This window comes from Rhyacophila brunnea, unplaced genomic scaffold (assembly GCF_057557595.1).
Source record: "Rhyacophila brunnea isolate RB1 unplaced genomic scaffold, BYU_Rbru_1.0 scaffold_7, whole genome shotgun sequence".
Taxonomy (NCBI): domain Eukaryota; kingdom Metazoa; phylum Arthropoda; class Insecta; order Trichoptera; family Rhyacophilidae; genus Rhyacophila; species Rhyacophila brunnea.
Window position 1 is genome coordinate 35986327 of NW_028233339.1, and position 14812 is coordinate 36001138.

General features: G+C 30.1%; 1 protein-coding gene across 10 annotated transcripts in view; it reads left to right on the forward strand.

The window, feature by feature from the left end:
- The window catches only part of Rbp6 (RNA-binding protein 6), a 1006046-nt gene that overhangs the window by 240792 nt on the left and 750442 nt on the right, over positions 1-14812 (forward strand). For all 10 annotated transcript variants that reach the window (XR_015071926.1, XR_015071928.1, XR_015071929.1 and 7 more), the window contains exon 2: positions 339-423. Coding sequence is in view for 5 of the 10 variants with exons in the window: in XM_085958080.1 (XP_085814206.1) it covers positions 339-423 (85 nt within the window). In the remaining 5 variants the exon portion in view is untranslated. The remainder of the gene's footprint in view (positions 1-338; positions 424-14812) is intronic.

Below are 14812 nucleotides of genomic sequence, written 5' to 3' on the forward strand. Positions count from 1 at the left end.
TGATGGGCGGAAAGGTGTTATTTGAAAATGTATTGTTACAGATAGAAAATGCGTTGTTATTAATGGTATACGTCTGATTATATATATATTTTTAAAGATTGTGTTCGATTAAAATTTAAGTAATTGCGGTACTACAAAATTCGAAGTGAAAATGCTAAAAAATCAACAAACTGGCATTTAAATAAGAAATTCGTGCGTTATTATAGAAAAAAATCTTAGCGTATTAATAGTATAAGATGATAGTAATATCACTGTATATTCTATAAATCTTTATAATAAATTGTTCTTTTCCTATAACCTATTTTATGTTAATTCATTATTATTTTTTTATTTTTCAGGGGATTCGGGTTTATCACGTTCGGCGACCCATCTAGCGTAGATAAAGTATTAGCGCAGGGAACTCACGAACTTGATGGAAAAAAGGTAAGTGCTTTTATTGTATCTATTATTTCTAAAACGACTCATATTAAAAAAATCGTTTTCACCACAATAATATCAAAATAGTTAATATTAAAAAATATATCGAATAAAACTATGTTGCTTCATTGAAGATAATTTTTAAAATATGTTTCTTTAAGATATTCTATTACCTACATATTTTTATCCTATAATAGCTTACACTTATAATATAAAGCGAATGTTAACAAAATTTGAGCCAAAAAAATAAGAATATACATATTTTATTATAATTATTGTGTAGGTAAACAAAAATGATATAATGAAGTCCAGCTTCTTTCTTCTCCATGTCCGATCTTTATAGGATTCCACAGTATGGAAGTTTGTATTAACAGATTTTTGTTTTTACGACAAATGGATGTTAGCCACTTGCTCAACCTATTAAGTCCATACACTCACTTCAAACACAAATTAAAAAACAATATTTGTATTTGCCAGACCCAGGATTCGAACATAGGACCCACAACACGATAAGCTGACGCGTAAGCCGCTCGGCCACCATTGGCGTCAGTAGGGACCCACCTACTTTTGGTTAATTCTTGATAGACGACCAAGCATGTTTTTAATTATTACACAATAACAATAAAAGGTTTAAGATAATATTTTTAAAATAATGCAATTATTCGTAATTGCATTATTACTACTTAATGTACCTATATCCTATCCGAATCTTTGTACTCCATCGTATCGATCCGTGTAGCTAACAATAGATCGAAGATCACTTTGATGGTTACTGACTTATGATAGGGATGCCATGTGCAAATTAAGATAATAGCCATTCTATCTTGTGAGATCAATGGTAAATACAATATATTCATTTTAGGATATTGAAACTGGCCAGTACAGTATTTGAAATATATATATTATGCTAAAACATTTATATTTTTCTTTCGTGTATCGTATTATATTTAAAAGAATTTTCACGGCTTTATTATAAATCAATTTTGATTTTTTGTATAGCCAATTGATTGTTGTGCAAATGAGAGTCGAATAAATATGGTAATGATCCGTACTTCACGCGGTAATACCATGAATAGAAAAACCATATTCGCGTTTCTATGCAAGTCGTTTCAAATCTATTTACACTTTGGAGCGATTCATACAACGTTCTTCGTGCATCGAGAAGAGAGCTTTGGTTTGTATGAAGCACGGAATAAAGCTTGGAAGCGATTTGATAGGCAGCCTTGGGGTTAGTCACTCTTATGAGCACTCAACTCACTCTATAATGCAGGTAAATCTATTCGCTATCACCTAAGGATATTGCTTTTACGTTAAAATTGTGTTTTCACTGACAACATTTTCGGATTCTCTATTTTTATATAAGAGAAAAAAACCTTAAAATATATACAATGTGATGAGGTACGTAATTGATAATAATAGGTACTTCATTATGTACGGTCGGATCAGACCAAACAAATTTATTTCGATATTAAATTTATACATTCGATAACGCATAATATCTATAAAATTATGCACAGTTATCGCAAACATATTTAGAGAGAATTGAGTCCGCCCCGGAAAAAAAAACAAGACTGGGGAAGTTACATCTTTAATGGAATGATTATTCGTGTTAGTATGGACGAAAAACATCAGCTAATCTTCCTTCCAGTCAGGTATAAAAATGCGAATATGATTTTTGCTGCTTTCGCCGGAATCCACCATTTCTTGGTAAAAAAACCACCAACTTCAAACAAAAATCAAACTGACTGCTATGCTCAATCATCAGCGATAGTAACAGTTGTTACAATATAATTTGTAATACCTACTAGTCAAAAATTTTAAAAAGGTGGTGGATTTATTAAAAAAAATGTTATTCTAAATATATTATTATAATAATATTTGAAGGCGGTCCGGTACTCTAAACATGCAGTATCTATACAACATTTCTAAAAACTGATCGTTTTTTAAATGATTCTATTCCGTCCTAAACTTTCGTTTATATATTTCTTGTCAACAGTTTATATAATATATAGAAATGTAAAAAAAAAGAGTATCGTGGATCTACGCGATCTGTGGTGACTTAAACATTGTAATATAAAAGGATGGTAAGGACTTTGACAAGGATTGTGATCACTGAATACAGCCAGAAGGGTGGAACTACTTTGATGGTGGTATACTAACCAAACTATATTAACTTCACTTGTGCTATTATACATATTGTATGTATAGTCATAAAATCTTATCAGTTAATTGTATATGTCTTATATAAATATATTCAGAAACTTAGAATTGATTTATTTGGCATTAGTGAAAAATACAATAATTATTATAGTAAAATGTTCAATAATAATAATATGTACTAATTATTTGTAAGGTAAAGAAACAATTAAAAATATCTTTATTCTGGTGTATCTTAAGTCCAAAAAATTTTTTTTCCATGAAAATACTAGTTAAGATTGTTCGCACAAGGGCGGACGTGCTCCGCATGGGTCAAAATGGAGCTTTCATTCTATTTTCAAAGCATGATCCTGGACATTCTTTAAACGTTGTATAATCTATTTATATAATTTTGAAGCCTTATTATCCTTTATATTTATTTTAAACATTTGACGACTGCATAAAGTATTTTTATTACATAAAATAGTATTCTTTTAAATCTCTCGCTCTAATGTTTGAGAATATAGTCATATTTCAGTACATAATATGTTCAGATTTTTTACATTTACCGTTTAATAAAAAAAGATTTTTTTTTCGGTTAGGTACATGTTCAAAAACGTGCGTTAACATGTCCTTACTCCCTTCTTCAGTTTTAGTTTGTCAATTTATGGCTACGGCCGTATGTTGTAGCTTAACCACTGGGGAATGCCAAAAGAAATGGCGTATTTCAAAAAAACACTACCTTATTCTTAGGTCAATAATTATTATAAAGCAAACATTATTCGTAGGATGTTTATCACACTTGAATAGTCAAAGACATTGCTTATAATAAGTATCTTTAAAAGTATCTTCAAATAATGTGTTAATCTTGCCCATTTTTTGAATAATAAAATGCCTAATTCTTGTCATATTTGGGATCACAGAGATGATCAATATAATTTTTTATCGTAAATATTTCACTATAATAATGTGGACATAAATTATACTAATGGTTTTATAAATGCGTTTAAAAATTAATAAATGTAAAAAATCTTAACAACATTGCACATTTATGTACTGAAATATGACAATATTCTAAAACATTAGAGCGAGAGGTTTGAAAGAATACGATTTTATGTAATAAAAATATTTTATGCAGTCATCAAATGTTTAAAATAAATATAAAAGATAATAAGGCTTCAAAATTATATAAATATATTATCTACAACGTTTAAGGAGTGTCCAGGATCATGCTTTGAAAATAGAATAAAAGCTCCATTTTGACCTACGCTGAGCATGTCCCCCTTTAAGACATTGTAACTAAAAAAATACTACTTAATTTCTACTAATTTTCATCAAAATCGACACGGTAGCTTTGAGGTATTTATTGTGTGTACTTATAGTGAAGTATTTTTTTTAGATTGGTCGAATATATTACACGACTATTATTTTATATCACTAAGCCTTATACTCATAGATATTACTAATAGTTTAAATAAAACACTTCATGTGATACTTCTTCAAAATAATTTTATTACATTATTGACCAATTTCGTCCACGTATCTAATGTATTATAATATGCTGTATGGTTGTGTTTGATGGTATAGCGCCTATGGTGGCCAAGCGGTAACGTGTTTTCGTATTATGTCATAAGTCCCGGAATTAAATCCTAGATCGGGCGAAAATTCACAGTATGGACCCAATAGATTGAGCATGTAGCTAACATCCATTTCTCCATAAAGATAATCCTTTTATATAGCCTTTACTCTGTGGAAGCCCATATTATGATTTTCTTAGAATCAAATATTATGGTGATGTAATGTGTATTGTGTGTGATATTATAATTATGTCTTTTAATTTAAAAATATTAGAATATCTTTATACTTACCAAGAATAATAATCGTTAATATTAGTGACGAGTAGTTATTATGTGTGCGGCGTAAAATATGTAAAATATCACGATCTTTATTTAATATTAGAGTTATGAAGATTGATTTTACCATAACATTTAACAAAACTGGCTATTTGCAAGCAACTCAAGCCTGCCAAATGTTTTTTTTTCAGTTCGTAGAAGTCAAAAATTTAACCGTTTTAAATTAAAAGTTTTTATCGTAAACTTCTGTAGTCGAAATCATTAGAGTTTTCATTACCAGCAGGAGAAAAAAATATGCCCGTCTTCTTATGGGGAGACTTAATTTTATTGTATATTTTACGACTCATCTACTTTTGAAGAAAAAGAGAAAACGGTTTTTACGATTTGCAATCACTTTAAAGTACCCAATCGATTTTTGCAAAGTGTCTGTATTCAATAACTGTAGTTTGGCAATAATTAAATTTATGAATAGACAGATATTTTGAAATAATTTTTCAAAATAAAAAAAATATATAAATTCGTAAATTTTGTTATATTCGATGATTTAAAAAAAATGTTTGCATGTCCGCTAATAAATCAAAATGTCCCAATATACGGAAACTTTATCGGTGTTCCATAAAAGTCGTTTGATAATCTGCCACATTTTTCGGCAGGAAAAAAATCTTTCATTTCGAATTAACATACAAAAACAATTTCTTTTACCTTCATTGTTTGTCAAGCCTCCCTGAAAATAAATTCCACGAATCTCTTGAAAACCTACCCCCTCGCAAAAACCCACCCCTCGGCATTTCGACAACCCCATCCCCCAACGCCTGCTGTCGCGCGCTACGGTGCTTTCGTTTCCACTTGTTTTTTTTTTATATACGCAAGTTTTAAAAAGTTGGAAATTAAATTAAATCCTTGAGCTTACTCTTTATATTTCAACCTTTACTTTTTTGAGTTTCTCTCTTTTAAAAAGCTCGCAGCAGATTGCGTCGTATGAGGTTTTTGTGATGGGATTTTAAAACTACAAAGTTCCAAAACGAAAGAGTTTTGTTTAAGCTGCTTAAATAGGAAGCATAACCTGCCGCCGCAGCAGTATTTTGCATTTAATGACTTGTAATAAATATGCACTTAAAATGATTTTCTTGAAAGTATGAAAAGAATTAGATACCTGCTATTTCAACTAAGCAGTCGTTTTATAATGTAAAAGCTTCAGTGATAATAAAATTACGTAAATCTTTTTTTTATAAATCTAATATATTTTATAGTTTGTATATAATAGCAATAAATTTATCAAATCAAAAATAATATAAGTACTATTATAAGCTTTAGAAACGGTCGCGATTACGATGAGGAATTAAGAAAAACATTTTATCAATAAACCAAATAACAAAATAAACGTCAAACATAAAATCAATGTAATACCTATAGCTTTACAACAAACATAAAAAATAACATTAATTTTGCTCTGCGTTGTAAATGAAAAACTGGTTTACCCTGCTTCGCCTGTCGATTTACTTTTGTGTCACCAGCTTTAGTAACCTTATTACAATGTGAGTGAGTGAGAAAGATCATACGCGCGTGATTATAATGGCATTTGGCACGTGGCACATGTCAAAACAAGTGCTAGACAAAAATAAATATTATTAAAAATCATAAATATTTAAAAAAAAATTGCACTCGCAGGGGTCACCGTAAACTAAGTTATCTATAATTTGATAATAAGACTATGTGACATATAAAAATATCACTCTTTTTTCATAGGTTTTATAATGCAAATTGTATTTCATAATTTTAAATACTCCTAAAACCCTATCACGTTCAAATTTATTTAAAATAAGACAAATTGAAAAAAAAATGAAGATTATGGACCCAACGTTGAAATATGTAATGTTAATCTGCGACATACTACTTGAAGGTACTATTTTATTCTCAAATGTATTGACGGGAGATAAAACTAACAACCACTTTGTGTGACTTTTTTGCCACATTTACTCTCATTCGGCATCTTATTCACCCACTATTTATTCTGCAGTTATAACACTACTAAAGGTGTGTCCCTCATTAAATTATATACGTTCTTCGCGCTGCCGAGATAGGGATCTTAAAAATATAAAAATGACAATAAAAAAAGAAAGAATATAAAAGCCACCATGGGGAAAGTGGGCTGGGCTGGCGTGCGATGATTTAGCGGCTAATGGATTTATTGTTATCCCAGTGCCACGTTGCCCGCACATCCCCTCTTTTCGTATCATTATGAAAATTTCTTTCTGTCTTTGTTTCCGTGGATTTTTTTAACCTAATTGTATGAACGCCTTTCACAAATTATTATTTTTTCCTATTGTAGAGCAAAGGGAAATATTTATTTTAACATTCGTAATGGGGATCTTTTGAATTTTTACAGCGGAGGAAAATATTTTTACATATTATTTTATTTCATATAAAAAAAGAAATTCTTCCACATATCATATAATTACAATAACATAATGTATTTACCTTTAATTACCCAAATATTGTCTATATTATTTTTTGTGCATTTTATAAAATTATTATATAACGTGAATCCAAACACACACTTACAGAATTGTGTTTTTGGATCCTGAAGATAAACCCGCGGGTTGAGCAAATAGTATTACCTCCATAAAAGAAAGTCTCTTCAATGTTTCTCATTATGGATGTATATAATATCTTCCTTCATGTACTGATAACTCTGATTTAGGTAACTTCAAAAATTCCTTCATTATTAAGGTTGTAAATAATAAAAACATCTTATGACAATTTTGTCACCTCAATGTAACTATTAAATAACAGTTTCTATCTTTTTGCTTCTGCCTTTGACCTATCAATAAACTCAAAATTTTCGTTTACTCTAGTCCTCTTGGTAGCTTGTGAGATTTTTAATTCCTTTAAATTTTGTAATCATTTTAAGCCCAATACTGCTTTGAAAATAGTTTTTTTTCTTTATACTATATTCTATTCTACTAGATTAAAAGTGTCTTTATAGTCGAGTAGAATGTGATTAAATGTTGGTAAGTTAAGGTTAAGACATATATCATAGAACATAAATTACACACACTCCTTCGTTTCCTTGTACTACTGTTAGTTTATTTTGTAACGTAGATTTAAATAATTGTGAATCATTATTCTCAATTGTGTATAATATTAATAAAAATAAAAACCCAATTCTTTCCTTATATAGTAAAAAGATATATCATAAAGGTGCTTTATTCTATCTCTAAAACTGCACTTCATATGCAATTCATTCTACTTGCAAGTGCATCACGAGAGTAGGTAAGGCAATTTATGTTAAAAGAATACCACTATACGCAATTTGCTACTACCTTCATATTTAAGCGAGCTACTGAGAAAGTTGCTCAATCTTACCGAAGACTCGGTGCTTTATGTATAAACTCACAGTTTAAAATGATAGAGTGGATGCATGACATCATAATATTATGTGAAGGTACATATTATTAATTTTTCAAAATACACTAATAAGTGATATAATCAAAGCTAAAGCATATTATATTCTAATCAATACTCATTTATTAGCAAAATTTTATTGACTTTGTAAATTTCAATTTAAATTCCTGAATTAATCTGCCCTTAAATGCATTGCCACAAATATTAGAAAAAATCTAGAGAAACAATTAAACCGAGTGGGACTCAAACTTACGTCTTTTACTTTTTGGGTGAGTGCTTTGGTCTGTAAGCTATTGATCCGCCTATGATTCATGCAAAATATTTCTTATATTTACGTTTAAACTGAGTTACTTTTAACTCCACCAACCAAGAGGCAATTTATAACCTTATGTAAGTATATTCAGAATTGAATAAAAAAAAATATTATTCATACGTCCAAGAATACCGATAACCAATTTTGATTAGCATCTGACGTCTGTTTCGATTAACTTAGTAATGTTATTCACTTTAATTGATCATAAAGGAGATTACGTCTCTGTACTCATATTTAGATTTACGATACTGCCATGGAAAACCACTAATGTAAGATATTCTATACTAGGGATACACATTCTTTTTTTTACCATGTTCGTTCCTGTGATCATATTATGGGCCTCCAGTGGAGTTTCTATTAATGGATTTTTACCCAATTACCTATTAGGTCCATACTCTGGGTCTAAACACATTTTAAAAAACAAAATGTGAATTTGCCAGACTAGGGAGTCGAACCCGGAGCCCACGACATTATAGGCCTAACGCATGACCGCTAGAGCAGTGTACTATGGTATTATTTGTTTGTGGCTGTCATCGGATTCCTGTAACCCAGATCTCAATAATTATAATATTATTTATTAAATATTCATTTTTCACGTACAATCAGTCAGTACATAATATATATTATATAATATGATTTCGTAATGTTATGAGATGGCAGATCTGCAATTCAAAACATTACGAATTAATATTATTTCATAATAATTTCAACATATTATTTCATGGTGCGCCGGTCAATAAATAGCTGGTCAGAATCGATTGGACATCTCTATCGATTACAAGTTTCCGTTAAAGACACGTCGCACCGAATTACCGTTATATTTATTATATTGCATCGATTGTATCCTTGTAGTTATTTTAAACAGTAAATAAATTCTCGCCTCCTCCATCATCACACACAACTACCTCCACCAAACTATAATACTACAGTTTTATAATATAATACTAATAATAATTATGTAGGTACATAATTTGTTTGACGTCAAAATTATTTACTTTATTAACAATATTATGTTAAATAAATAATTACAAGATCAAAAGAACTTTTTATATACATCGTTTTTAAATTTTCTGTTGAATTATTATGCTCAATATGCTCAAACTTGTACTTGATATGAAGTAAATAAAAAACAAATAAACAAATATAGAATACTGAAATGTCATTTTGAGATTTCATTTTGATTTCCATAGTAACGCACGTATATATTAATAATTTAGTTGCTAGGACCACCTCCTCAGCAACCAATAATAGTCTTTTACGTTTTTCTGAAATATGTTTTCATCTAAAACAGAATTTATTGAAAATGAATTCAATCATACTTAAAGATTGCTAAAAGTATTAAAAGAATGCATTGGCATTGTGTTCTGATATATTCTAAAAGTTTAAAATATCTAGCTAGTCGGGAAGTTAGTTAAATATCGATTGCAAGATTTGTACTGGACAAACAATCACCGGACAAACAAGAATAGAAAATAATAAAAACGTTGTAAAATACTCATTATTCCCTTTTTACGGAGATCAGTACTACCGTTATGTATGTAAAAAAATATAAACAAAATTAACGGAGTTTTGGTCAACACAATTCTGTTTAGAATACGTAGATCATAATTTTATAAGTGATAACTTAATACAATTTGAGGATCTCTGTCGTAGACTGTAAGGCATACTCCTACAAGGCCGAGGCTGGCCTCGTATCTTTCATCTTTGTTTTACTTTGTAATTAATGAGATGAATAATGTCAACCCTTCCTTTTGTCATTTTACGTAAGGTAGACAAAATAAGGGTTTCAATATGGCGCCACAAACGAGATAAGGTGTTACCTATTAAAATATTATGATTACATTCCATTATTTTGTCAAATTAAAGGTTTAATTGTATTTTTCAACCTTTGTTGTCGTTCTTGTGTCATTTGTAATTAGTGTAGTACTTATTCGATAGATCAAGTTTCTTTGAAATCAAAACTTCAATTTACAATTAATTATTGTAAACATTTATTTTACCAATGATGCCACAAATAATAATATATTAAAGAACGTGTCGTCATTTATGGCACTGCCAATTTTGGTGGGTGGCTTCTTTAAAAAAATCCTCCATCCTGGAAGATCAACCGCCGAGACCTTTACAAATTAAAAATTCAAGACGTTTATAACATAAAATAAAAAAATAATTAAATAACAGTGGGAAAGTAAATACAAAATTCATTAAAAAAATATTTGAACTAATTAATAATTATAACTTTTTAACCGATATGCCAAAAGGAAGACTAACGACAGTAGCGTAGTAAAACAGTAGTGTAATGATAATAAAATTGAAACGAACACAAACATGCAGGTTTTTAGAAAATCACATAAATGTCATATGACGTAACCGAGATCAAACCCGGAGCCCTAAATCAGAAGCCAATACCTTACGCATTGTACTATTGAAAAAAAATATGATTCTACCTAAACTCATTCTCACGCTAATAGAATATGTTAATATCTGAAACGATTTGGTTGAACATACTTCTTGCCTGCTCAATTAGTATTAACGACGACGTGTTAGTTCTGCACCCTGAAAGAGCAATTAAACGATTATCTCGATTTCTAGAATAGTTATCGGAGACGCAAAGCTCAATACTACCAAGAATAGCATAGTTATTCGATCAACACTTTTCATAGTTTGCTTACGACAAAATTGTCAACTGATTATAAAAATAACATCTAAGAATAATGATAAGTTTATGAAACAATTCGTTTTTCTCACACTTAGTAAACTCATATTGCAGTAGGTAAATTTAATTACATAGAAATGGTTATAATATATTATTGCTTAAACTTCTTTAAATATTAAGGCTATCAAAATTAATCAAGGCCATTGTTATCGTAGACTGAATTTGAGCGAACTTATTCATGGACCCATTTCAAAGAAATAAAATTCGTATAACTGTATAAATAAGAATTTTTATTCCTCTGCGAGCGTTTTCTCTTCAACCCCTATAGCATTCACTGATTAGGAAGGAAAGTTATACTCTTTCTTTGTTGTAAATACCATCCCCCTAGGAAGTGGGGTCTCTTTTGTGACAATGATTACTCTGCTACCTGTCATTTAACTATCTACATTTTTTTTTGATAAGTAGGCTGTAAAAAAGATATTAAAAAAAGGACAAAGTCTCAGAAAATTGCTATGCCCGTGTAACCAAAAATGGCGGAAATGTTAATGCTGCGATTGGTAGAAAAGCAAATCTTCGTTTTATCCGCTATTATTAAGCGGGAAAATACTTTCATTCATAATTCAAATATAAAATTGAAAATTTCAACTTTTTCATTACAAACTCTTACCTTTATAAAATATTGGGTACGTTTATTGAATAAATTTTAGACGATAGGTATTTCTATATTTTAATACTTATACAATACAATTCAATACTTAATAATAAATATGTAGGTTTTATCTATATTATCAGAGTATTTATGTTCATGTAGGTAACCCTATGTTGGAAGCCAAAGTCCTAAAATGAGCATAAGAGGTTATAATAATTACAATATAATAGGAATGTGTTAATACCTCTCGGCCCCGGCACTCCTAAAAAGTACGAATATTTTGAAAACACTCGTTATTATACAATGAAAACACGATATTTGGCGGCATCGTCTTAGTTTATTGAGTCACTTGACGTATTAATATATACAATAATTATTGAGCTACATAGATTAGGACAAATTGGTTATCCCTACGGGTGGTCGTATATGTTTGAACCAAACCGCAGGTAAGGAATGGCCGATTGTTCTCTAAAAGAAGTTCAGTATCTTCCGTATTAAATTAACAAATGCCGTGGATCTACCAAAAAAAAAAGATAGAATTATATGGTGAAGGGAGAAAGAAAGACGTATTAATAGATGTAAACTTATGCACCCTTTTATAAACAGCAAGTTACTGCAAGGAAATTGAAGAACATTACAAAAATGTATTACATAATAATTATTCAAATTGACTAAAACTGAAAATCCTGATGTCTTAATTTAGTGATAGTGTGAACTTATGTATTATCTAGTAAAAGCTAGTTATTAGATTTCATAAAACCGAAGTAAATAGGAAAAAATGTTAAAAAACTCTTCATTATATTTTTCGAATCAAAACCGTCCGTCATAAAGTTTAGTTTTTCTCGTATGTAGTGACAAAAAAGGAGAGCCCTAATAATATCAGAACATTTTTTTCTGTGTCTAATTTTATCAAATTAAACTGTGCGTATTAATGCACACAATCTTTTTTCAGGCCCATGCGGGCTTTAGAAATATTAACATAATTGTATCTCTGTATTTGTGAAAATTTACAATGTAGGTATAGTGTTATTGTTATGCTTGTGTTAAAAAGGTAGATATAGGAATTTGTGACGCACTTTCGCATACAACCAAAAGATCTTTTAATACCAACAGATACAGCCACGCAGAAGCCCATAACCATTCACAAATACTTTCGCAATGAGTGAGTGTAAATATGTACTTAAACCCACTCTGCGTAAGTGTCCCCAAGAGTACAAAAATGGGCTTAGAATAATGCTTTCCCTACTTTGTCATGTATTAAATGATTGTTTACATAAACAGACACGTAATGAGATTCAAATTAAATTAGCAGTTTAGAAAAGCTGCGATTTTTCAGGAATATAGTCACGCAACCTTTGTAATGTCGTTATTGTAATTAAAACGTTAACATTCAAGGTCAAAGTTAAATCAACTGTTTTCATTCTTGAATGAATTCATTGAAACGGTAAACATATTATGTTAATTAGCTATGAATCAGTTTTATTTTTATATTTATATGTAGCACTTCTACTGTATTCTCTATTAGACGTCGGCCAAAGGCTGATCATGACTTTATTGATTGCTACCAAAACAGCGTTCGCTTCACTCGTACCAACGACGATTATTCTCAAACTACAAAATAGAAAGTCTGCATCTGCCACACAATATTGATGGCTCAGTTCCATAGTACGATAAGTCAAAAATTTCAAGTTTTGAGTTATGTTAGCCATTGTATTCGTATATCGCTCTTCTTCAGTTCCACAACATTACTAGTTGTCTTCGTAGGGCCGATGTTTTTGTCACTTTTCTACAAGTCAGTGTAGGTGAGTCAAAACTTTAATCAGCCATTACTCAAAACTACTAATTATTCCTAGTTGTAGCACTATAGAACTGAACTATCCTAATTTTTTCTTGGTTGATTGAGAAATACTGTAGCTTTACCCATTCATAATGTCACAAAGATATTAAAGCATTCTACTTATATAACTTCTCGGTATTTTTTAATGTATTTGATGATGTCACGATTAGTTTCAGGTTTTTCCATTTTAGACGTGAGAAAATGCGGCTCTTCGTTGTGTAAAGTGCGGCTCCCAATATTTCTTGATAAAAATATAAGAATTTTCTTTCCCCATTATTTTGTGTTTACTTTTTCATTTTTTTTATTTTCTTATATAATATGTATTGTTCATACATTATAATATATAGTAATTAAGATTTGTGTAGAAATATAATTAAATTTGAATTAGTGTATTAATACTACGTGAGAACGTGACTATGGTGTGGCTCTTTATATATATGAAAATCCAGAATGTGGCTCTTATTGACCTCATGTATGCCCATCTCTGGTGTATATAGTCACATGCATATGGGTTACTACACAATAAAATTATATATTCACGATATTTTTTTCATTTCTGTAGTAAACATTTTTAAATATGCTATCGACTTCATAAAGTTCAATTTGAAAAACATGTCATTCTTTATCAAGGTCCGGCACCATCAAAGCCATCTTCATTTTGTAGAATGCTACCCGTAACAGTTTGGTAAAGCAATACTTATATCAATCACGGAAATTCTTGAGCTACAAAGTGCAACGTTGTTTTGCCATTACGTATACCATTGACGTCCACTGTTTCGAGGATAAATAGTTTCAAGTTATAATACTACACTGAAGATATCGTAATAAACTTTATATAATATATGAAACTTTGGATCATTGGTATTTTTATAAATTAATGGCATTGGTCAATGAATATATTATATTTTTAGCCTTCGCTAATAACTTGTTAACTATTCTTAGAAGTGGTCACCTAGGACGATTATCATCAGCTCCAATATAATACATTTAGGTAGGCGTAACAAGCTTGATTTCAATATTAATACCTGAAATCTTTAATCGTTTACTAGATTTTGAAGAGTATTTTTTTTAAATACTCGATACATCTTGTAAATATCCATCTTGGTATTATATTTGACAGTGTATTTACGTTTAGTCACTATTATGGTTACTATTTATTTTGTAACAAGGCGCTACAAATTGTGAACTTAATTTTTCATAGTTACCGGGCCCTTTTGTATGTTACGATATTTAAAGTTTGTAATTCCTTAGTTCGAAGTAGCTTGGAAGTGGGTGTATATTCGGACATGGTATCAGTTGACGTACGGCCACCTTAAAATTCAAAGGTAGATTCCTTTACTTGAGGCAGTATGGATACTTTTCGTTGCTTTATTCGCCACGTCTGTTTGCATACTGTAAACTACAAAAATAAAAATATCTATCTTTTTTGACTACCTACGTAGTTATTCCGATGTATTGACCTGATTTTCTTTAAAAAACTATGTTAGAAATCGGAAGCATCAGTCATTTGTTCTCCCGAGATGCAGATTCAATCTGCTATTGGTAATGC